This window comes from Trachemys scripta, chromosome 3 (assembly GCF_013100865.1).
Source record: "Trachemys scripta elegans isolate TJP31775 chromosome 3, CAS_Tse_1.0, whole genome shotgun sequence".
Classification (NCBI taxonomy): Eukaryota; Metazoa; Chordata; order Testudines; family Emydidae; genus Trachemys; species Trachemys scripta.
In genome coordinates this window covers 131,921,622-131,946,733 of record NC_048300.1, presented here as the reverse complement: position 1 = coordinate 131,946,733, position 25,112 = coordinate 131,921,622, and the positions used below count along the sequence as shown (strand labels likewise).

Genomic DNA, 25,112 nt, shown 5'->3' with positions numbered 1-25,112 from the left:
CTCCTTAATACTTGGGCTTGATTCTATGGAAACAAAGACAACAATTTCTATTCACTGTATTTGCGTCAACAAGCAATTCTGAGAGGAGTATCATTTTTGCTTACAAGCAGAAAAATTACTTGAGGAAAGTTTTCCCATTCCAAATTAATCCTGTCGTCTTCTCCATTTCATAAAAGTTTGATATTATTCTGATTGACAATAGAATGGTTGGCATTATATAGTTACTTTGCTGGCATAATCCCTGCAGTCACTACATTGCAGTAAAGGTTTCTTCATTTGCAAATTCTTCTCAGTAACAAATGCCTCTGTGTGACAAATCTGAGGAACCGTCCCAGATTGAGGTGTCATTACAGAAGGTTTAGGAACAAACTGATAAATTGTACAGTAATAACTCACCAGGACCAGATGGTATTCACCCAAGAGTTCTGAAGTTACTCAAATATGAAATTCAGGAACTATTAACTGTGGTTTGTAACCTATTTCTTAAATCATCTTCTATACCAGACGACTGGAGGATAACTAAAGTGACGCCAATTTTTTAAAAAGGCTCCAGAGGCTATCCCGGCAATTACAGGTCAGTAAGCCTAACTTCAGTACCAGGTAAACTGGTTGAAACAAAAGTAAAGAACAGAATTATCAGACATATAGATGAACACGATTTGCTGGGAAAGAGTCAAGATGGCTTTTTGTGAAGGGAAATCATGCCTCACCTCTCTATTAGAATTCTTTGAGGGGGTCAACAAACATGTGATCCAATCAATAAAGTGTTCTTAGACTTTCAGAAAGCCTTTGACAAAGTCCCTCACCAAAGGCTCTTAAGCAAAGTAAGCTTCATGGGATAAGAGGGAAGGTCTTCTCATGGATCAGTAATAAGTTAAAAGATAGGAAACAAAGGGTAGCAATAAATGGCCAGTTTTCACAATAGAGAGAGGTAAATAGTGGTGTCCTCCAGGGGTCTGTCCTGGGACTACTATTGTTCAACATATCCATAAATGAACTGGGAAAACAAATAGTGAGGTGGCAAAATTTGCAGATGATACAAAACTAATCAAGATAGTTAAGTCCCAGGCAGACTGCAAAGAGCTACAAAATAATAATAATTATAATAATTAATGGAGATATCCCATCTCCTAGAACTGGAAGGGACCTTGACAGGTCACCGAGTCCAGCCCTCTGCCTTCACTAGCAGGACCAAGTACTTATTTTGCCCCAGATCCCCAAGTGGCCCCCTCAAGGATTGAACTCACAACCCTGGGTTTAGCAGGCCAATGCTCAAGCCACTGAGCTATCCCTCCCCCAAAAGGATCTCTCAAAACTGAGTGAGTGGGCAACAAAATGGCAAATGAAATTCAATGTTGATAAATGCGAAGTAATGCATATTGGAAAACATAATCCCAACTATAAGTACAAAATGATGGGGTCTAAATTAGCTGTCAAGAAAGATCTTGGAGTCATTGTGGATAGTTCTCTGAAAACATCTGCTCAATGTGCATTGACAGTCAAAAAAGTTAACAGAATGTTGGGGGATCATTAAGAAATGGATAGATAATATGACAGAAAATATCATATTACCTCTATATAAATCCATGGTACGCCCACATCCTGAATACTGCGAGCAGATGTGGTCACCCCATCTCAAAAAAAATATATTGGAATTGGAAAAGGTACAGAGATGGGCATCAAAAATTATTAGGTGTATGGAACAGCTTCCATAAGAGGAGAGGTTAAAAAGACTGGGACTTTTCAGTTTGGAAAAGAGACAACTAAGAAGAGATAGGACAGATGTCTTGACTGGTGTGGAGAAAATGAATAAGGAAATGTTATTTAGTCGCTCACATAACACAAGAACTAGAGGTCACCCAGTGAAATTAATAGACAGCAGGTTTAAAACAAACAAAAGGAAGTACAGTAACTCCTTGCTTAACGTTGTAGATTTGTTCCTAAAAAATGCGACTTTATGCGAAACGATATTAAGTGAATCCAATTTCCCGAAAAGAATTAATGTAAATGGGGGAGGGGGGTAGGTTCCAGGGAAAATTTTTTTGCCAGACAAAAAACATTATATGCATATACAGTATAAGTTTTAAACAATTTTAAACGAACAGTTTAATATTGTACACAGCATTGAATGATTGTGAAGCTTGGTTGAGGTGGTGGAGTAAGAGGGTGAAATATTTCCCAGGGAATGCTGTGCTGCTAAATGATGATATAGCATTTGGCTGAGCCCTCAAGGGTTAATACGCTGTTGTTAATGTAGCCTCACACTCTACAAGGCAGCATGGAGGAAGGAAACACAATAGATGCAGGACAGTAGCTGCAAACACTTCCCTGCAAAAACTGAACATGATGATGAGCTTACGCTATCCAGCTGGAGCGCACCACTCCCTCCTCCTGACAGCACATGCACGGCTGCAGAGGCTGAATTTCGAAAGTGCTGGGGGGTGCATGCATGAGTGAGGCTAGGTCTACACTACCCGCCTGAATCGGTGGGTAGAAATCGATCTCTCGGGGATCGAATTATCGTGTCTCGTCGGGACACGACAATCAATCCCCGAATCAACGCGCTTACTCCACCAGCGGAGGTGGGAGTAAGCGCTGTCGACAGGGAGCCGCGGAGGTCGATTTTGCCGCCGTCCTCACAGCAGGGTAAGTCAGCTCCGATACGTCGAATTCAGCTATTCGCATAGCTGAATTTGTGTATCTTAAATCAACACCCCCCCATAGTGAAGACCTGTCCTGAGAGACGTGCATTTCCCCTTTAAGGTCACTTGCCCTTTTAAGCAGATGAGCCAGTTCAGACTTGAAGCAACAGCTTCCAGCAAGCTCTCCCCCACACACCTTCTGTCCCCTCCTCCGCTTTGTGGAGAGGGGGTACAGAGCGGGGGAGGAGGGGAAGGAGCAGGGGGACATCCTGATTCAACACCCCTCTCCCCTTCCTCCCCCAGCAAGCAGGAAAAAGTTAACAGAATTATTAGGTATATGGAACAGTTTCCATAAGAGGAGAGGTTAAAAAGATGGGGAGCAGCTCAAAGGCAGAGGGCAGGGCAGAAGCAGCACGGCAGTGGGGGGAGGGACAGCTGCTGGGCAGCTGCCGAGCTCATTTAGGTGAGCTGATGGCCCCCCCTGGTTCTAATCCCCACAAGGAGGGGCTGCTCTTCCAGAGAATCCTGCAAGCAGTGGACAAAGCAGGCAGCTGCCAAACAACGTTATAAGGGAGCATTGCACAACTTTAAACGAGCTTGTTCCCTAATAGATCAGCAACGTAACAACAAAACAACGTTAACTGGGACAATGTTAAGTGAGGAGTTAATCACACCAGTTTCAATTATTTTGGGTCATTTATTTCAAAATACCAGTCAGCAAGTTTGTCTGTAACAAGACAGACAACAAAAAAGATTCAGAAAATGTCTTTTTTTTTTTTTTTTTTGGACAAATAGATTCCTTACGAGGCATATTAATACAGGACTCTGAGTAATAATTCCTTTAAACTACAATACAGAACCGTATTTCCCACGCCCATCAGAAACAGTGCAAAGACTTGGGGGGATTCTGGGATAACAGAGGAGCTGAAGGAGATGGAGGTAAATTGCTGGGAAGAAACCTGGGTGTGAACATGGAGGGTTGTTGGGTATGGGTGGGAAAAGTATGGAACAGGTTTTTTTGCGGGGCAGGAAGGGATTGTTAGGGAGTTTTCCCCATGCAGACCCCTAGCCTCTCCCATTCAGTCAGGCACATCTGCCCATCCCCATGTGTCCCTCCGCCCCCACTCGGACACCCACTCCCCCCATCCCTATGTGGCCCTGCATCCCTCCCCCCTCCCCATGTGGCTCTGTGCCCCCACTCAGCCACTCCCCTGTCTGTGTCCCTGTAACCTCTTGCCTGTCCCCATTTGTCTCTGTGTGCCTCCACCCAGCCACCCTCTGTCTTTATGTAGCTCTACACCCCCTCCATCACCATGTGGCCCTGCACCTCCCCCGTGGTCCTTTGTCTCCACTCCCATTCAGCCCCAACCCCAGTCTATCCTCCTGCACTAGCCCTTATGAGCCCCTGTCTGACACTCTCACCTCCCCCCAGCACCCCATGCTGTCTGTCAACCCATAGTCCCTATCTCCTGACCTGGCCTGACAGGCACTACAAAGAAAGCACTACAGGCTCCCTCCCTTCCCTTGCTGGCTGGGAGCCGCTGCTGTTCTTGCGCCACTGCGCCCTCTGATAGGCATAAGGCAGAACTGCAGCAACATTTCAGCAGAAGCTTTTTTCTGCGCAAAAAATTAAAATATGTATGGATCATTAATTATGCATGTGCACAGTAGTGCAGAATTCGCACAGGAATACAAGATTTTTTTTTGGATACGGAATCCATAACTAAACTGCTGAACAAAATCAAAGATGAATATTTTGGAGGACTCACAACACTGTAGATAAGTGACCAAGCATGAGTACTGCTCTTAGTGACATAATGAGGCATTTTGTTATTAATTTAAATAGCAGCTGCATTGGGTCTCAAGTAACTGAGCAATCAAGTGTCTAAAATTTTTTGTACACATGAAAAAAAACAAAAGCAAGTGATATAAATGTTTAGAAATTCATTGCTTGAGGGCAGCTAATATCAAAGTTACGCTTATTGAATTCAAGTGAACATATACTTTATAACTGTTTTTGCTGAAAACTCTTTATTATGCGACATCCTACTATAATACATTTTGTACAATTATATAATGTATTAGCTATGGACGAAATTCTGCCACCTTTTCTCATGTTGATCAACACCTTATTGGGTCCTATTTAGGTCAAGTTGAATTTCAGCTGAAAGGTCAATGGGATCCCACATGGAGTAAGATTTTACTCAACGTGAGTAAAGGTGGCAGAATCAGCCCCTTATATGTTTTAGTATATCTTTCTTATGGGAAGTTGTGGAGATTAGTTAACGTAAAGTGATATATGAATGTCAAATATATTTATTATTACTCCAACTTGTACGTGGCAGTTAAATGTTACTGTAGTTCTTGGACAAGTATATATCTGCCTTTCCATAACACTGTATTATGAATGGAAACTTAAAAGGAAGTCTTGTTGGCCTCCTTCACTCCACCCCAACAACAGCAAATGAATTACTAAAAGAGGAGCTGGCTCTCATATACCTCAATGTCTAGATGACTACAATTTTTGTAATTCACATATGTACCAGTATTGGACCATTATTTAGAAGCTCTATACTAAAGAGGATTTCAATGCAATGTGACACAACACTTATAGAAAGGGGAAAGAAATAGTACTCTAGAATTATTTTTTGTGCTTGACTTGGCTGACACACAAATGAATAATACATAAATAATCCTCACTATGCAACTCATATTGCCCTCCTTCGTATTTCAACCATTTTTCTCTAGCAAGCTGAATTGCTTTGAAGCTGTTCTCCTCGACTGCATTCCCTGACCTTTTACTTTAGTTGCTACCATAAACAGCTTACTAGTTTCAGTGTACTCCTTGCCCTGTAAAGCCACTAAACCCCCCCCACACACACACACACATATTGGTTTGCCCTTTTCTCACTATATTTTCACACACTCCTTTGGCCAAGGTCTCTCTCTTCTCCCAATACCTCCTCAGTGGTCGCCTGTGCACAAAAATGTGGATTTTTTTTTTTTAAATCAATCACAAAATCTCCTCAAGAATTCTCATAAATGAAGCACAGACATGTTGCTTGGAACTGATGAGGAAGTGTCCTCTTTTAAAATCATGGCCTCAACATAACATCAACGAGTTTCTCTATGGTCTTGACCATTCTCTTCAAATCTGTATCAGCCATCCCTGGATACCCTTTCCACCCCATTCACATCAAATTATTGTGTGCTGTTCATCATCTTTTGATTTTTTGCAAGCAACATTCAGAAGTGTATTTTTTTAAATTAAACTTGAGTCATTTGAAGTTTCAAGAGAAAATAATTTGATGGCTCAGTCTAATCCCAGTAGCACAAATCCACAATACAATTTGATGTAATTGTCAACCTTCATTAGGACAGGATCAACCCCGGATTAGTAACTGTACTGTACATCCAGATTGAGATGCACTAGCCAAAGCATGTGGGAAAACTTGGAAATAACCTGCCCTCACCACTCTTGATTTTAGCCAATGTATCTAATAGCAATTAAAAAGAAAAAAAAATAAAGTAAATGCAGAAACTAATCCCCAAAGAAAGTAAACTAATTTGGACAACTTCAGATCAGAAACATATATAACCTGGGGGGCGGAAACTAAATCACTAAAAATATGCAAAGCACAAACATGCACCATAAACAGATGGACTTACGCAGCATCTTCTCGCCTAGGACATGAAGAATTTCCAGCACTAGCCAATGGATATCCAAGTGGAGATGCAGTAAATGCCACGATGGAGGAAACAGCTGTGATAAAAGACAATTTTTTTTTCTAATTTCATATTTCCTAAGCAAAGCCTGGATCCTATCCTAAGAACCACGAGGACAGGCAGACTCCTATGACCATGTGGAGTCCCACTGATGGCAAGTATCGCATTAAATAATACGTTCCAAAGTGAAAGAGAAAATGTTCTTCCTCACACACTTACTCTTCTGTTTAGAGCAGGTTCACAAAATCTTTAAACTAACCCACAATCCAACTAACCAAAACATCTTAGTTCAAGGTGAACAGTTGAAGCACCATCAAATCCCTATGTGCCCTTCTAGCACACACATTATTAGACAGCAGAGAACTGGTAAATGGACCATAATAAGGATCAACTTTTTTATTCAGAGCCCTAACCATTTTAACCTCTGAGACCTCAGAGCTACTCAAAGTGTAACGCATCCATCCCTAGAGACAGAGAACATCAGTTCTTCATCAGTCCTTGACCCAAACAGACTGAATGGCAGGAATCAAAATGTCACTCCTTACCATAGGTATTTTCCTTCATCGTAATGATTTGTATAGCGCTCTAATCATGGAATCCCTTTTAAACAAAATAAAGTAAAAATATTCCCTACCCCAAATGGAAAAATCTTACAACTGTATACTGCTCTAGTCTATTAAATGTTCATAGAATATCAGGGTTGGAAGGGTCCTCAGGAGGTCATCTAGTCCAACCCCCTGCTCAAAGCAGGACCAATCTCCAGACAGATTTTTGCCCCAAATCCCTAAATGGCCCCCTCAAGGATTAAACTCAAAACCCTGGGTTTAGCAGGCCAATGCTCAAACCACTGAACTATCCCTCCCCCCCAAAAGGGAAATGGAGTTATTGCAGTTTTCTCCTGCACAAAGATGCTCTTTTCCTGTTTTAGACAAGTTTCAGAATTTGTCTTTATAAAAGTGCCTCTTCTAGTTGGGAACTCGAGAGTTCTCATTGTCATCATGGATAAACACAATTAATTTTTGAAAAACAAATAATAGCACTATGACAAGCCGATTGATCAAGCCTATTTATTCACCTCTAAATATAAATTACATTTTATTTGCATAATGCCAATAAGGATTCTAAAAGGGAAATATTGTACAAAGAAAATGCAAGGTCTAATACACCCAATGTCAAAAAATAACTGTTTGAGCAATATAGGATGACACTTAACTAATAAGTGCATGAGATGCATTCCCATTTTTTAAATAAAACTAACTTTTATTCATCATAATTTGTAAGAGTCAAATCTGGACTGTTGTATGATGTATTAAAAAGATAAGCCAAACCTTTGCCTGATGTTGAATGGTAAATGCTCCCAGGATACTACTTGGGAGTTCATACAGATGTCCAATATGTAAGGTCAAGGCATGAAGCTCCTCAACCAGCACTGAAGGGAGCTGGACTTCCAGTTCTTCATATGGATGAAGTAGCCCGTCATCCTCTGTTTTGTGTGATTCCAGGTATCTGAATGAACAGCACATCAATATATAATTAAAGGGTGCATAACAGATGGTTATTCAAAACTAATTACACACAATAAGTTAACTAGTTATTGAAATTGTGTATGTTATCTCACCTGAAGATGAACACCTTCACATAATGCAGAAATGCAATACACTGATGTCTGATGTTGCCTGCTTCAGAGTGTAGATTTGCAGCCTGACCTGAACACAGAAAATTAACAAGTCAGAGGCATAAAATCACTTCTTTCAAAAGAAATCTTTATAATACTAATGACACTGTAGTGATAAAAATATTTCACAATAAGTTCTAAGAGCAATTCTGTTTAAACAATATCGTTCAACTGTAAATAAAATGTTATATTACAATTTTTCCCTGCTAAGTATCCTCCACACAAACTATCACAAAACACGGTCCAGTTAAAGGTAAAAAGAAAGAGAAAATGCCATACATAGTTCAGTACAGTGGGAATCATTCACATTATCTTCACTTGTTTTCCCTGACACAGTAGATTAAAAAACAGAAAAGCACAACTTTAGAATCTGTGAAGATGTAAGCAAGCATTGTTATGGATTAGTTTTAATAAGAAGAGATGGAAGAATGGAAAAACACCATCATCAGACAAATTCCTAGGTACACTATGGGGTGGGCACACTGCCTCCTCTACCCAGACCTCCGAGTGCGTATCATGTACTGAGCCCGGTGCTGCCGGTGCAGACAGCTGTTGTTCCGATGTGGTGGCAGATGAGCGGTGCAAAAGGGGCATCATCATCACCAGCATGCCCCACACACTCCAATAAGGCCACTCTGCTGACTACTGGCCATGCCGCCAAGGCAGTGCCATAGATGTCGATGCGGCCTCAGGTGTCCAGTCACGCTGGTGGGGTCTTGGCAAGAGGCTAAACTACCCTTCCGTGCCAGAGGAATCCCCTTCCGGGGACCACGGCAGGGCCGTTGATGTCTGAGTCTGCCTGCTGACCGTCGCTGCCAGAGACTGGTGTTTGGAGTGGGAAGATTGGTGCCAGTATCCAGGGGACCAGGGCCAGGGGGACCAGAATCGTGATGGGAAATGCTCCCACGGGGCAGGCGACCAAGATCTATGCCTAGAGGACGACTGACATGAGGGCAAACGGTGCCAGTAATACAGAGATCTGGGCTGCAATGCCGGAGATCTGCGGTGCAAAGATGGAGAGCACTGCCTTGGCCCGGGAGATCGGCGGCGCTCCATTGCCCCCTGAGGGGTCTTAGAGGCTGGCTTGCCCTCGTAAGGAGCCTTTGCCATTTCCTGCGGCGCATGTAGTGCCACCGCTGTGGAGGCCTCCGCTCTCTCCACGGCAGGGAAACTTAGAAAAGCGTCAATGCTGCCAGAAGTTTGGGTCCCCTACCACTCCCGGGAGTCAGTCGTGGATCCTTTAAGGGGCTAAGGGCCCCGACCAAGGCGGCACGTCCACATGGCTCTGGAGTGGCTGGGCAGCCCGAACTGGGTCGTTTGGCCAATGCCCCATGGCCTTTTTTGCAGAACTGTGCTTCTTCATTTTCTTTCTGGGCACTGGTGACGGGGGTGCGCTGCGCACCGAGGCCTAGGTACTAGGCGAGTCTTGGCGGGACAACTCGGAAGCCAGACAAAGGGCAGCCTCCATAAGGAGCGCTCACAAATGAATATCCCGCTCTTTCTGAGTCCTGAGTCAAAGATTTTTACAAATACGCACTTGAGGCAGCTGCTGCGAGGATCACTTACAGGCATATGCCTGTTACAGTCTGTGCAGGGCTTAAACCCCGGAGACTGGAGCATGGCCCACCTGGGGCAAAGTCCCCGCTGGGACTCTAACTTCTAACTATGTTTAACAGCTACTTAACACTAACTACTATAAACAACTATTTACAAGACCCTAAGGCTTGAAGTCAGAAGAAATGAAGCCGCTAGCCCTTGCTATGCAAGGAAAGGCGCTCCGACTAACCACCACGGGCGGTAAGAAGGAACTGAAAGCTGGTGGTGCCTGATATACAGACACACGAGTGCGGCACTCAAGGGGTGGGCCAGCTGGCCCTATGGATACTGCTAAAGCAAAAATCTCCAACAACCGTGCACGTGAGAGCACACACAACTAGAATAGAATTGACACGAGCAAGCACAAAGAAGCAGCAAGCAAGAAGAAGAAAACTTTTATATGTGGTACAGCACTCCAGAAGCACTAAAGAGGTCTACATTCTAACTATGAACCGTCTCAATAGAATGCATATTTCTATTCAGAATGTTAGAGAAATATGGTTTTGAGGGACACTGCAGAAGTGGAACAAAACAATCTATAAAAATCCTATGACATGCACTTGGGGGAAAATACTGAGCCAATACCATTACACAGAATGAGAGGGGACGTCCCTTACACCTTTCTTACGTGATTTAATTATCAAAGCACTAGCCCAAAATTTCAGGGACACATGTTCAAGGAATAAGTGTATAGATAGAATAGAAAACAGTTTCATTATATGCTGATGACCTTATGCTTGTTATGCAAGTTATAAATACAAATTGGCTAGTATAAAATAAATAATTGAAGCTTTTGGTCAGGAATTGGGGTACAGCCTAAACTACTCTAAAGCCTAGTCTACACTAGAAAATGAAGTTGGTTTAAATACACCACTCAAGGGTATGAAAAATCCACCTCCTTTAGTAGCATAGTTAAACCAACCCCACCACCAGTGTAGACAGCACTAGGTTGATGGAGGAACTCTTACATTGACCTAGCTACTACCTCTTGCGTTAATTACACCAACAGAACCACCCCTCCCGTTGGTGTAGGTAGTGTCCACACTGAAGCACTACAGCAGCACAGCTGCAGCATTTCAAGTGTAGACAAGCCTTTAATACTATGTCTTGCATCCAAAAGATTCTTAAAAGATTACAAATGCTCAACAAAAGTAGTGGATAATAAAATTAGATACTTGGACATTGACATAAGACCTAAATGGGGAAGTTGTTTAAATTAAATATTGAGCTCCAGTAATGAAAATTATTTGCAATGATCGAGGCAGGAGGAGATTATTACTTATTGATATTGTCAAAAAAGGGATAAAAACAAATAAAAGTATTGGTCTACTTTAGATAGGAAAACAATACAACAGAAATACTGAAGTAATCAAGATATTTTTATATGAACACAATAATCTTGTACTTACAGGAACAATAAATAGTCAAGAAGGGCATACACGTAGGACAATAACTGACTTACATTCCCCATCCCACCTCTAACTTTCCATATTTCCTAGCTTCCCCTTCATCCCTGGAAAATAGTCAGCTTCCCAATAAAGGTTTTAAAAATTAATATGAATGATTAAATATACATATATCATGTTACAGTTGCATTTATATCATTTGAAAGAAGGGGAAAGGGGAATGATATAAACAGGTACAATTAATATGCAACATGCTGTTAAATATTGTTAATTTTGTTTGACACTGTAACTGAAGTATGTGATGGGGTGTACCTGGCCTATGCAGCTCCCTACAGGAGGCCCAAAAGTCCTACTACACCCCTCCCCACAAAGCAGCAAAATGACAGGAAAGGAGCAATGAAAGTGAGTTCTCCAGGAATGCCTAAAGAGACCTCACAGAATCATGCAATTGAAGCCCAGCAGGGAGCTGCAGGGTTTCAGCAGGTCAGTTCCTCGCTAGGACCAGAGGGGTGAGGAAGGGAGTGCCTTTCTGGTCAAAGGTGTATTGGGGATAGCTAGAGTTTAGTTCTTGCTGTGTTTGCTTAAGCTAGGTTTGCAGAGAGAGAGAGAGGATCCAAGAACATTAACCCTGATATAAGGGTGAAACTAAAAGGGGCCAAGTAGGTACAGGCCCAGAGATGAAGCACCAACGAACTGAAAATCAAACAGGGTGCAGCTGCTGTTTATAATGTCCATGGGTTGGAATCCAGAGTAGTGAGCAGGCCTGGATTCCCCCACCAGCCATAGTGGCATAAACCCCAAGAAGGGGACAGGAGTTATTTGAGAGCCCAAACAAGACTGAATTAAATGGGCCCAGAGCACAGGCTGAAGACACTAGTGAGGACAACAGGACTGTTCATTTATTGGACTCTCTACTATCCTAGAAGAGGTTCATTTGGATGTTGTGACTTGGTTGGAGGGCCGAGCAACTGAAGATCCACCAGTGTTGACTGGCAGTCTGGAGGGAGAGCAGAGTGCGAGAGACTGCAGTACCAAACCCATCTGCTAGGACGCACTCAAGAGGTGAGTACTCCCATTACAGTAAAACGTTTTGTAAGTGACTTGAAATATCAAACACAAAAACGTAAAAGGGAAAAAGGATCTGCACACACCCGTCACACCTCAGAGATTTCTGCAGTGACTCTCCAAAGCCTACTGGGAGTAGAGGGAGAAATGGAGGGTAATATGGGTTGGCCTGGTGTACATGTACAACCCATCCACAGGGCCCAAACCAAATTTGGGGGATGATGGAAGCAGCAGATTTGGCCCATTCCTCCCTCAAATACTCTGTATTTAATGGCTGTGGCCTAATTGCATGTGCACTCTGGGCAACTGGGGCAGAGGATTTAATCCCTCAGCTTTGCAATTATTTTCAGGAGAGCAAATTGTTTGCTTTTACTCAGACTTTGCTCCATTTTCTAGCATTAGGTCTGGTAACAATAATATTTATGATACCTTTGAACAAAGGACACCCAAATGCTTTACAAACATTTGCTTTGTGTGTGTCTCTTACAGACTGCATGCACCTCAGGGCCTGAAGGGAACCATGTCTTCAGTCAACCCTGGCACTTCAACAGCACACTCCTGCATGTATTTCTTACATGAATGAAAGCATTATTATACCAAAGACTGTAAAAGAAGGAAGTGCATTAGCAGTTGCATGAAGTTATTAAGGTTTTTCCAGAAGCAGGTAACGTTACAGAAGTTACATATGACTCTCTGGAAGAGGAAATAGCAGCAATAGTGCCACAGAATTTAGGCTAAGTCTGCCCAGAAGTACATGGCGCCTCACTTAAAGAAGACATAGTATGGCTCCTACATTTGATTTTTGGCAAACATTTCTGTACTATTTTGTTAACTATTTTACTTTATTATATGTTGCTACCTTGATATCTGACAAAGTGAACAAGATAAAGTAAAGAGCCTCAAATAGAAGCTTAAATTTAAAAAATAAATTACTTTTTCTTGGTCCATAAACAACATATAGAAGATTAACTGGAATTTAAAATAAAATCCTTTCCAGGCTGAGACCTTAAAGGTAAAATCTCAGCCAAAACTAGACTTTTATGACAAATCAACTAGCCCTTGAAACTAGATGTTTATAAAAGAAGCAAGACGACAAGCTCAGACCTACAACTATAATGGAACAGCTGATTGGTTGGATCATCAATTAAATTAACACCATTATAAGAATCTCAAACAAAAAGAGCAGATATTTATTTGTGCTTTTATAACAAGTATTTCCAAGTAGCAACAGGATACCATAGGGAGCGTATTTCTGAGCAATTACTTCAGTTCTCAACTCGCTGAAGTAATTTGGCCTTCAAACTCACAATAAGCCTAAGGCTGCAATAATCCTTCAGAAACGTACTTCTCATGCCTTAGTATTTAATTCAAATTAACAGTTTTGTAGCGCTGCCATTTCATCGATTCTGTTGCAAGGACAAATGAAGTCCATAAATAATTTCTAAACTAAGCAAATATAACAGCTTGTTTATATATAAGCCAGGAGGATACGGAAAAATGCTATCTTAATAACTAAAATCATTGTGAGCTTGAATTAACTTTTTATTTTTAATTCAAAGAATTAACGGTTCACTAAGCCCTGCACTATCAGTGAAATCCTGGCCTTGTTGAAGTCAATGACAAAAATCCCATGGCCTTCAAGAGGGCCGAGATTTCACCCTAGGCATTTCCTAGATAATCAACATATAGTTAGGCTGGTACTGAAGTGAGTCACGACACTTCTGCTAAGAACAGCAGACATCTTTCTTCCCACTCACTTTAGCCTACCACAGCAATAATGTCAGAAATATATACAGCCAGAGATATTAAGAAATTGCAGGCTTATGCTAATACATATTATTAATGTTTGTATTGTAGTAGCACCTAGAAGCCCCAATCAGGAATCAAGCCCTGTTGTGCTAGACTCTTTACACCCATATAATAAAAAGACCATCTTCCACCCCAATATAAATGGAAATATGTCAAACTTACCAAAGTCTGATGAACTCATCTGTACTAGGTTTTCCAATTTGTGTATGTGTTGCCTAATTAAAAAGATACCACAAAACTATGTATTATAGAGTTAAAGGATATTTCACAAACATTTATTTTATAGTGCTGTAAATGTATAGAATGTTTTTCAAAACACGAAATAAGAAACAGTCTCTTCCTAGAAAAGCTTACAAGAGCATAAACTGGGCATCAGGTCACTCAGGAGGGACTACAGAGACATCAAATAGGAGGGATCATCATAAGGAAAATGCAATGCTGTTCCAAGCATGGCAGGGAGGGCACCAAGAAAAAATAATGGCTAAAGCAAGAAGTGTATAGGGCTGGAGCAGGCAGACATGAGAATAGAGATGTAGGAGGGGCAAGACTGGGCAGGATTCTGAAAGTGAAGAATTTGATATGGAAAAAGATAATCTACTGAAGGGATTTTGGGGGAAAATATATGAATGAAGTGGCAGAAGACGACTTTAGCAGCATTTATAACAAACTAGAGAAGTCAGATAAGAGAAAGCCAAAAAAAGGATCAGACAAGAGATAAGCAAGGTGTAGCTTAAGTGATTTATTTAGATTCATAAAATGTACTAGTCAGTCTCTTAATTTGTGTCCAAAAGTAAACAACTACAAAAGTCAGTTCAACAGACTCTCCTCTTATCATCTATCCCCAAACACTCGTCAACACCCCCATCTTGCCCCAATATAAATTTGGGAGAACAGACAAGTCATGCAGCCCACACTCAAGGCCACCAATTCCAAGCTCTGGTAAACAAGTGGGGCAGAAATGATTTACAGAATAGACGACCCCCATGGAGATTGATTGCCCAGCCAGCAGCCCCCTCATTATATAAAGTAGGGTGATGACTATTATTAATTTGGGGTACTTTAATTAATAAAAACAGCCACAGTATTGGGTAAGGGGAGATTGTCTCTAAGGTAGGAAGAGCTCAATAATTCATGGTTTTTGTAGGTGAAAGCCAACAACTTCACTAAGAAATGTGTTTGACAGCCACTGCAAATCACAGCACACAGGTGCAACGTAATCCAACAGGAAGTGCCAACTAATAATAATGCCGCTACATTCTGCACTAACTGTAATTTTCAGATTGCTTTCAAGTGTAGCCCCCATGTAGAGTGTATAGCAGTAATTTGGATGTGAGAAAGGCATACATAACCATGGTGAGGTCACGAAAGAAAAGGCTGCATCCTTTTTGTCAAGCGCAAATTTTAAAAACCCTATGATATCTCCAGCTATCCTGCAAGGATCCAATAAGCCCCAGTTGGATGCCTGTACAAGGAGAGTTGAGAATACTCCTACAAGTGGAGACACCAAAATAAGGTCCACCATTCTTTCCCCACATTGTACAAAAGCCACTTCAGTCATTTGGGTTGAGCTTCAGCCAGCTATATCTCATCCACACTACAAACTCTATTAAACACTGGATAAGTTTTTTCAACCACATCCATTGTGTGGGAAAAGATGGAAGAACTTGGTGATTTCAACATAGAGGAGTACCAAAGTTGAAAGTTAGATAAGTGGAGAGAGCAGGAAGCATAGGAGTCAAATATAAAGTAATAGTTTAAAAAAGAAATCATTAAATCAATATAGTGCAGAGAAGGAGTGAGCCCAGGGGGGCGGAAGGGGAAGAGAGGAGTCAATTAGACTCAGGCTTTGTCTACACTAGCAGTTTTGATGGCAAAACTTTTGTCGGTCAGAGATGTGGGAGGGGGAAAAAAAAAAAAACACCATGACTGACAAAAGTTTCACTGACAAAAGTCCCACCGAAATACACCCAATAAGCGGTGGTAGCTGTTTTAATTATGCTGGTGGGAGAGCTCTCTCCCTCCTGCATAAAGCGGCTACACAGGAGACCTTAAAGCGGTGCAGGTGCAGTGGTACAGCTGCGCCACTGTAAGGTCTGTAGTGTAGACATAGCCTCAGGTCACAAAAAAAGAAAGCAATGGAGTATTGGTGAAGGAGAACAAATGGTATTGAGAGAGATAAAGACCGCTGTTTGGGAAAATGTAAAGAGAGTGAGAGAGATTCTAACTGGGAGTTGGTGGAGACATCAACGAACAGAAATAAAGAATAATTATATTGCCTTGATAAATAGAGTATATTTCATCCAAAAAGATAAGTGCTTTACACTTCAGCTACAAAATCCGTACAAGGCTCACTTCACCCACAACTGAAATAATCTTTGGTGTGGAATTTGGAATCACCTTACCACTAAACAAATCTTTAGGGCAGGATGGAATGAACACAGCCATATCCAACACTAAACACAAGGGTAATGTATCTAGCAAAATGTAATTACCAAAATTGGATTTGGGCCAGGACACCAGTGTTTAATGACTGTATTCTTATAAAAAGCTCAAGAGGAAGTTTCCTGGCCACAAATATTCAGGAACTCAGTTTTATATCTCATTTGAAAGATACGTTCAGTTTTTTTTATGCGCACAGTACAATTTTAAGCAAATGTTATTAGTGAAAATAACTGGCTAAGCAGAGTTCACATATTAGAGCCCCATTCCCTACAAAACTGCCTCTGTAGGTGAAGAGTTAGCTAAAGCTATGCATACCTTGTGGGCTCAGATGCCACACAAGCTCTATTCTATGCTGAAGAAATGCTTCCTCATCAGAAGCAGCCTTAGAAGGCCACCTAGCCCTGCTGCTTTCCCCAGGGCGAACTCTGTGACTCCACCAGCCTGATTGCTATATATGACAATTGGAGTCTAGAGAATGACACCAGTGATGGCAATTAATGTGCTTAGTGCCTCCCTACCATCCTACAAGATAATCTGAGTCTAGAGAGCAGGGCTTTGTGAGGGGTTAGGAAGATCAGTTACATGGATAGAAAACACTCCTGTGACCAAACAGGATCAATTTTTGGCACAAAATGAATCAGATAGAATGCTGAAAAGGGATACACAGAAATTCAATTAACTAATCAAAACCATTAACGAGCTATCCTGCCATCTTTTTTTCTATGTGGGGAAAAAACCCACAGTGAAGTCAAAGCTTATATCAAAGAAGCAGAGCCAATGTATTTTTTAAAAATCATTTCTCCCCCATTTTTCAGGATCTGTGCCATTATGTTACAAAGACCAGACCCTATTAATGACATGTTCCATGACATGCCCATGGTCATACCCTCAAGGTACAGTAGAATTCACTGTAATCAAAGGAGTGATGGGATGTATGACAGATGTTTGAAGTATCATACAAAAAAACCCAGTCCGCCTTCCATGTGCTTTACATCCTGAGGATTAACAGTAGCAAAGAGGATTATCAATGATCTGTATGTTTGCACTGACCAGATTAAACATGTGCACTGAATAAGTCAAATACAGAGTAACTGTATCCAAAGAGATTGCTGACACTATCCTAATCCAAACAAGTGAAGAAAATGCCTCGTCCAACATTTACAGTATTTGATTTATAGCATCCACGTTTGTTTATGTGCACATACAAAAAAGTTCATTTAGTCTATTTAATTAAAGCAAAACCTGATACAGTTTAGGGATGGACTCTGAAACTAGACAAGTATTACTGTACATTATGAATTAAGCATAAAATTGTTGCAATACATATATTTCTTCTCATGCGCCATGCTGCTGTAGAAATTCAACATCCAGTCACATTACACTCCAATTCTAATGCATAGTTCACTAGTGTATAGTTCATCAATTTTAGTTACTCTACCAGTAAGGCACCTGCCACTCACTGGATTGCACTGCTCACATAATATCATGTTTACTACACTTTAAGATATTTTGTCTATGGCTTTCATATGTAGAAACCCCCGAAGTTTATTAAGCCACACAGTATAATTAAATCTTGGAAATAGGCCAATGAGGTAATAAGAATATCATACCTAAGTAAACCAAAGAGAAGTCTACAGGACTCAACTAACGCAATTTCAGTAACCCAATGAAAGCCAAATATTTCCACTGTATCTTCTTCATAGTCAGTTGGAGAAGGATCCAGTCTCAGCAAAAGCCTGAAAAAGAAAGCAAGCACCATTCACAGATTCTTCTATATTATAAAGGATATAGTACTTACAGATGACTTGTGTATCAGTGTTATTTTATCAACATATCTTTAGTGTACACGCTATAGACCGGAAGTTCCAACAATGTTCTCTAAGGAAAGGCTGTTAAACCTTTTATAAGGATACAATATCTAGTATATAAAATATGGCTCCTAGCTCCAACAGCATAAAAGCATCTCTCTGTCATAAACTACAATACATTTTAGACACAAAGAAAAACTAGCCCATCATTCTAAAGCATCTTTCACCCTTACAGCGGAGCCTGCTTGAGGCACGATATACAGTTTGTTTTTAATACGACGAAGGAGACTGCTACATTACCTAAAGCGCTCCACTGCAATGTATGTCACAGTTGAAATACTGATCCACCTGAATGGTCCAGCATGTCTAATAATTATCTCTAGGATGAGCATTTATTCTTCTATGTGGACTTACTAGTACTTATAAGTAACCCTTTGGACATAGATACAGAACATAACCTTCAACAGCTGAAATAATCACATCCACATAGTTTGCGGTTTCATAATAAATTACTCTAACTCTAGACCAAGAAAATAATTTTATCTTAACACTCAAGTGCTCTACAGACTTCAGGGTTTATCTCAGCCACCTATTGTCGATTCTGCATCATTACTGCACACAGTTTAAAGAAAAGCAAGAAACAGCATTTCTAGTTTAACTGTAAAGAAAACAGAGTGACACTATGTTTGGCTACATAATTCAGTACTCAGAGGGAAAGGCAGCACCTACTAAGTTACCAGTGCTACTTCCTGCAACACCTATATACTTCTAGGTGAGGACCAAAACACTATTTATTTATGAGATGTGAGCCAATCACAGCCTAGGATGGTACGATTATTATTTGTATTACCATTGTGCCAAGCAGCCCAGTTGTTCTAGGTACTGAATACCTTGATCAGTGTTCCTAAGAACTTACAGTCTAGCTAGACAAGGCAGAGAAAGAAATTATCATCCTCATTTTACAAATGGGGAATAGATGGGAAAATAAAGATGAAGTGGTTTGCCCAAGGCCACACAAGAAGTCTGTGGCAGAGCTAGGAAGTGAATATTTTAATCATAAACTCAAAAACCTGAGTATTTTAATCATAAAACCACTCTTCTTCCCTGGTATGAGTGGCAGGCTTGTATGAGGGACACAAAGCAACTGAAACATTCCAAAAGTATAACATACTTTATATTCAATATAAACATACCTCTTAAGAGACCCACTTGCTAGATGAGACTCTACAGAAAAGTTTCTCCCTCCATCTCGATTGTCTAAAGCACAGGAAAAACAAGGGGGGCTGGAGTTCTCCTTTTCCACTTCCATAGCCATCTCTAAGCTTTCAGTGAGGTATGGGGGTGTGAGGGAAATAGTGAAGTCATCATCCATTGTTTACACTTTTTCCTGAAAATATATTTTAAAAACCAAATAAAACTTAGTTTTCTGAAAATGGGTTTCTTGTAGCTACATTTTCCCTACTGAATGAAAAAAGGTAATTGAGTTAAAGACTCCCCTGTTATCCATGACCTACAATAAAAGAGCATTGCAGCTAAAGTGCATGCTAAATAGCAATAAATCTGCAGACTGAATCACTGCTCCAATATTAATTATGCAACTATGTAACTCGCATGTTGATAAAGTGAGTCAAATTACCATATGATTAATTCGGATTCAGCTAAGGCTGCAAGAAAGCTTGTATTTAAAATCTGTTTACCAAAAAGTCTGAAAGTGAAAAGGGAGAGAACAAAAGCAAGAAGATTAATGTTCACTAAACAAGGGCATATGTCTAAAAGAAAACTTTGTAATTGACTTTAAAAAAAACAACAGAAAATTAATGTTTTAAACAGTAACCTGAAAGTGCAGGTTATAGAGCTCTCCCATAATTATGTCTATTCTAAGTTCAACCATGGTTTCAGTTTGGTTGCTGATACTTCTTAGTAATGTTTTTACATGATCTAACTCACTCTGCAGTATTGTTTAGTCTCAAGTCAATATCATCAAATATTCATTGCTTAAGCATATCTTCAACCTTTTATGCCTGGTTTTGAACTTCCCCATGAATTATTAAGCATATTCATTGTAATTTTGCAAATGACAGTAAACATAGACGTACAGCTTAATAGGCTGACCCAAATTAAAGGGATCACTTCATACACTCCTGAACTAATCCTGACTATAAATACAGTAGGACCTGATCACAGAAGGAATCCCTTAAGGAGAAAAAGGGCAATGACTTCTGGACAGCACATTTTAATTTAACTCCAGAGATGGATTAGGGACGGATCTTCATAGTTACCATCCATATACAATTCTGTGCATTTCCCACCTGCAGTATTGCTGAACATTTGAATCAATGGCTGATTTGAGACTTTACTAACTTTCCTTGCAAGCTCTTAGTGAAGAAATACCTCCTTTAAAATGCAAAACTACTCTCTCTTATTTAGATTGTTACAGTAAGCATTTGGAAAAAAAAAAATCAGATATCTAGTGCCAGAGATGCAAACAAGAGGACGATAAAAAAAGATGATTTTAGGGTCAATGTCTTAGGAAGGAAAGTAGCTCCAGCTGCCGAAAAACATGCGGCAATTCCGACCACCATGCAGAGGGCCCATATCTTTTGTATCAGAATCTAGCTGCTATGCATATGATAAATTGGAAGTTTCTCCTCCCTACACCTCTACACAAAGACAAAAGGAACCACTTTCTTCCTTCCTTCCTCCGATCATTACTTTCTGACTGTTGGAAACCAGTTTCTCTTGCCTAACTTACCCTCCGCCCCAACATTTTGGAGTCCTTCTCCCATTCTGCTGCTTATTGGTTTTCCAGTCAAATGAACGTAACTGACATGAGTAACACCAAAATGGGTCATAATAAGAGGGTGCTGAATAGCCCCAGTGCAACAGACACAAGACTTTCATTACCGCTTCCTAGGAATTTGTCTGGCTGCAGATACAGGCAATACGACATTGCATCAGGTCACATTTGAAAGGTTTTCATCACCACCATAAGAGCTTGTTAAGTTGGGTGCTCACACTTGCCAGAGAAAGCTTCCTAATCATTACTTATATGGGGCTTTCTCAAACCCTGATGGGGCATACAAACTAGGGCCACACACACACTTCACATAAAGCACATGCACTTGCAATAATACATGCTGGGTAAAGGATGCAGTCACTTGAAGCCACACACTGGGCAGAGAAAAGCGCACTATAGAAAATATATCCTAGCACTGGGCAGAGGGGAGTGCACTGAGGATAACAAATGCTGGGCACAGAAGCAGTCGGTGGAAGCCATGCACTGGGCAGCTGGGAGTGCATTGGGGATAACCCAGGCTAGGTACAAAGGCAGTCAGTGCAGGCCATGCAGGGACCAGAGGGGTGGGGGCTGGGGACAACCCATGGTGCTGCAGTCACTGTAGGCTATGCAGTGGAGAGGGTGCCGTGGATCACCCATGGTGTTGCAGTCACTGTAGGCCATACAGGGGGCAGAAGGGAGGGCGCTGGGGACAACCCAGGTTGGTGCAGTCACTGCAGGTCATGCCCCGAGGGTCCCCACTAGGCACTTGGTGCACACGGAAGGGACAATCGGGCACAGGGCGAGAGAAGGAGAGCGGCGCGCGGGGAGGAGCACGCGCCGGGGAAGGTGCGAGCCCCGGGGCCAGGTGCACGCGCTGGGCCCTCGGCACAGGGCACGCGCTACCTACGTGTCTCGGGATTTTGGTTTCTTCTCCGTTCGAACCCCGATACTTTTCCGTACGTCCCGCGCACAACAACTATCCAGCTACTGCGCGTGCTCGAAGGCAGGATCTCCGGCCACGCTCCCTGCTCATTGGACAAGGCCCCTGTGTGACTCCGCCCACTCTGTCTCCAGAGGCGCTCGCGCTCTCCCAACCTCGCTTCCGCCTGCGGCCCGCCAGACTGAAAGAGACAAACCCCTGGCAGGGGCCATCTGCAAATTACCGGGCCGCTGCCTGTGTGCCGCCTGCAAAGGAGACAGCCATGCGAACCACCCCCGCCCAACGCACGCTGCTTTCCGGACGGGCAGGCTGCCCTCTCCTGAGCTCTGCTCCATTTCCCCCCCAGCCCTCTGCTCCATCCCCCCGTCACCCTTCTGGGCTCTGCCACATACCTAGCTACATCCAACGCCCTGCCCCCAGCCACCCAGCATTGCTCCTCAGGGTTCTGCACCCTTCCCCCACAGCATTGCCCTCCTCCCCCTCACTAGCATTGCCTCTACCACCCCAGGGCTCTGCACCATCCGCCCCAGCCACCTCTCCAGCATTGCTTCCACCTCGGGGGTCTGTACCATTGGCCTCAGTCACCCCACCCCAGGGCTCTGTGCCATTCACACACCCACACACACCATCCCTTAACGCCAGCTCCACCCCAGGCCTTTGCACCACTCCTCACCAGTAACCCCCTCAGCATTCTGCCCTGTCGTTCCTGCCATAGGGCTCTGTGCTACTCCCCACTAGCCAATGCCCCAATCAGCCAGTCATCCGCACGCATCTGCCTAGCAGTCAGCATTCACACATTTCCTCCCAGCCACCACCTGTATTTCAGACTACCCTCTCCCAGCTATCCTTCACCTTTCCTGCACTCATTCATCCATCAGGCTGTGCTACACACACCCTCAGGTTCCTTATTCCATATCAGCCCCACCACACATTCTGGGCCAGGCTCTCATCAGCAACCTCCCACTTTTCCTGACAGCCAGCCACCCAAGCATCTCCTGTATGCCCAGGGCTTATATTCAGCCAGAGCTGTCTGGAGTGGAGCACATGTAAATTTCCTGGAGATTTTATAGCATGTTGAGACATGGGGGGCTCTGGAAAATACTCTATGAGAATTTAAGCCCTGCCCATCCCACACACTCATGGCAGCCATTCCTTATCACCCTCCCTGCCTATCTCCCTCTTCCAGGCACCTTTCACAAGTTCTCTATCAGCCACACACACATTCCCTGCCAGCTACCCATTCAAATCCCCGCATTCCTTGTTGTCCACCTTTCCCCCTCCTGGTCACACACCCCACTCCCTGCCAGCTGCCTATCATTTCTGCCAGCCACCTGTATATTCCCTTTTAGGCACACACACACACACATACACTACATTTCCTTTCACGGATCCAACCACATCCTTCCTAGTCATTTCCCACAATACCTGCCACAGTTTCCTTCCTGTGACCCCACTCATTTCTCTCCCATCCATCCAACCCCAAATTCCTTGCCAACTGCCCATCATATTCCCTCAGTCTCCCATTTAGACAGCTCCTCATTCCCACCCAGCCAACCTCCCGTTTTGTGCTGACAGACGCCCATTTAAATTCTGCTTCCCACCGATCCTTCCCTGAACTACCACCACACACACTGTTGCCCCCACCAATTGCACCTAAGCTCCCCTCCTACACGTTACATGCCAAAACCCCATTCTCTTACCAGCCACCCTCCACCCATTTTCACTCACCATCCATTCTATGTACATTTCCATGATAGCTGCCTTGCCAGGAACCAATATTCTCTGCCATTCACCCACTCTCCTCCCGTTCCCCATCAGCCATCTCCCTCCCCCTCCCTCACACATTTCCCATTTTTCCCAAATGCCCATTCCTCCCTCCCCTCCCCTTACATTTCAGTTTATCACTCTTATCATTCTCATTCTTCTCCCAGCCAAACTAGTGCCTCCTGCCATAGATCCCTACTAACCTGCAGGTCTTCTCCTGTTACTCCTTCTCATGTTACCACCCAAATCCTTCCACCCAATCCACCTTTCTCACAAGCCAATAGTCTGCACAAGAGTCCCCAACCCTTTCCCATGCCAGCCAAAATTAACCTTCTCCTGTCCCTTCTGTATTCCTATCAGCCCCCCCTTTGGCTGCCCACTCCTCTCTGCCAATACACCAGTGCATGGAAGGAACACAAGTTCTCAGCCAATAAGCACAAAAGTGCCTGATAAATACAACATCCAGGTCGGATCCTGCCATTGTTATGAATTGAAAACTCTTGATTATTCAGTCATTATGGTGCCCTCTGTGAAAGCCTTAAAACCCTCTAAGCTCTGTGCGTGACACAGCTTTATTAAGGTTAACATTGTGCTGCCTATAACCGATTATTCATTTATATAATTATTGTATTATTATGGATTGTCTTGATTTTGGTAATTACAAAACACTCTTTCTGGCTTTTCTACATAAATTACTAGAAGTGCACGAAACTTTTGTTCCCAACCTGAAAGTTATAAAAAAGTTCTGCTGTTGCTGCTACAGCTGGTGGGGTTATTGCTGTGAAAGCCTCTGTGGTGACTAGAAAGCTACTTTTACTCTTGGGTTTACAAGAATCTCTCTTTTTCCTTCTCTAAATTCCTGTCTAATTAAAAAAACAGTACATCATGGTTAAATAAAACTGTACCCAGGATAACCCTGATTTCCATATGCAGATTTATCTGCACTGACAGCCCCCTTTCCCTCTCTCAGTCTCTCTGTTTTCTCTCTCTTTCTCTCTCTACACTGTGTCTGTCTGATTTTCAGGGCACCTTTATTTTTTTATTTCTCTCAAACGCACAGGCTCAAATATCCAGACAAAGATGCAAGGTGGTTGCTGCAGTCACTGTCTTTGGGAAAAAAGCTCATCATTGCAATGCCATTTTTTCACTCGGGCTCGGTGGTTAAACTTCCCCAGGATGGAGCTGGAAAAGGAGCTGGAAATAAACAGGGTTGGGGGAGATCACATTGCTGCAGCTGCAGCCAGCGGTGGCCACTGCCAGACGTGACCGGGTTTCTGGGGTCCTTGACATTAAAAAGCAACGTGAGAAAATATTCGGAGACAAAAGCTGCAGCCTAAATGATCATTTTCTTTATTTAACATGGCAGCAGGCGCCGTGCGTGGGGAGGATCAACATGCTGCATGTTCAGTTGGACTTCTCTCCCTGGCTCCCTTCGAGGATGAAAGGAGATAATGTAATCT

General features: G+C 42.5%; 1 protein-coding gene across 1 annotated transcript in view; it reads right to left on the bottom strand.

Moving 5' to 3' along the window:
- Positions 1-21,942, bottom strand: part of MMS22L (MMS22 like, DNA repair protein) — a 134,545-nt gene extending 112,603 nt beyond the window's left edge. The window contains exons 1-7 of the mRNA XM_034766003.1: positions 21,856-21,942; positions 19,363-19,556; positions 17,972-18,097; positions 14,082-14,134; positions 7,987-8,074; positions 7,697-7,874; positions 6,312-6,405 (exon numbers count right to left, since the gene is read on the bottom strand). Coding sequence (XP_034621894.1) covers positions 6,312-6,405; positions 7,697-7,874; positions 7,987-8,074; positions 14,082-14,134; positions 17,972-18,097; positions 19,363-19,541 — 718 coding nt within the window. The 5' untranslated portion in view covers positions 19,542-19,556; positions 21,856-21,942. The remainder of the gene's footprint in view (positions 1-6,311; positions 6,406-7,696; positions 7,875-7,986; positions 8,075-14,081; positions 14,135-17,971; positions 18,098-19,362; positions 19,557-21,855) is intronic.
- Between the last annotated feature and the right edge of the window lie 3,170 nt (positions 21,943-25,112).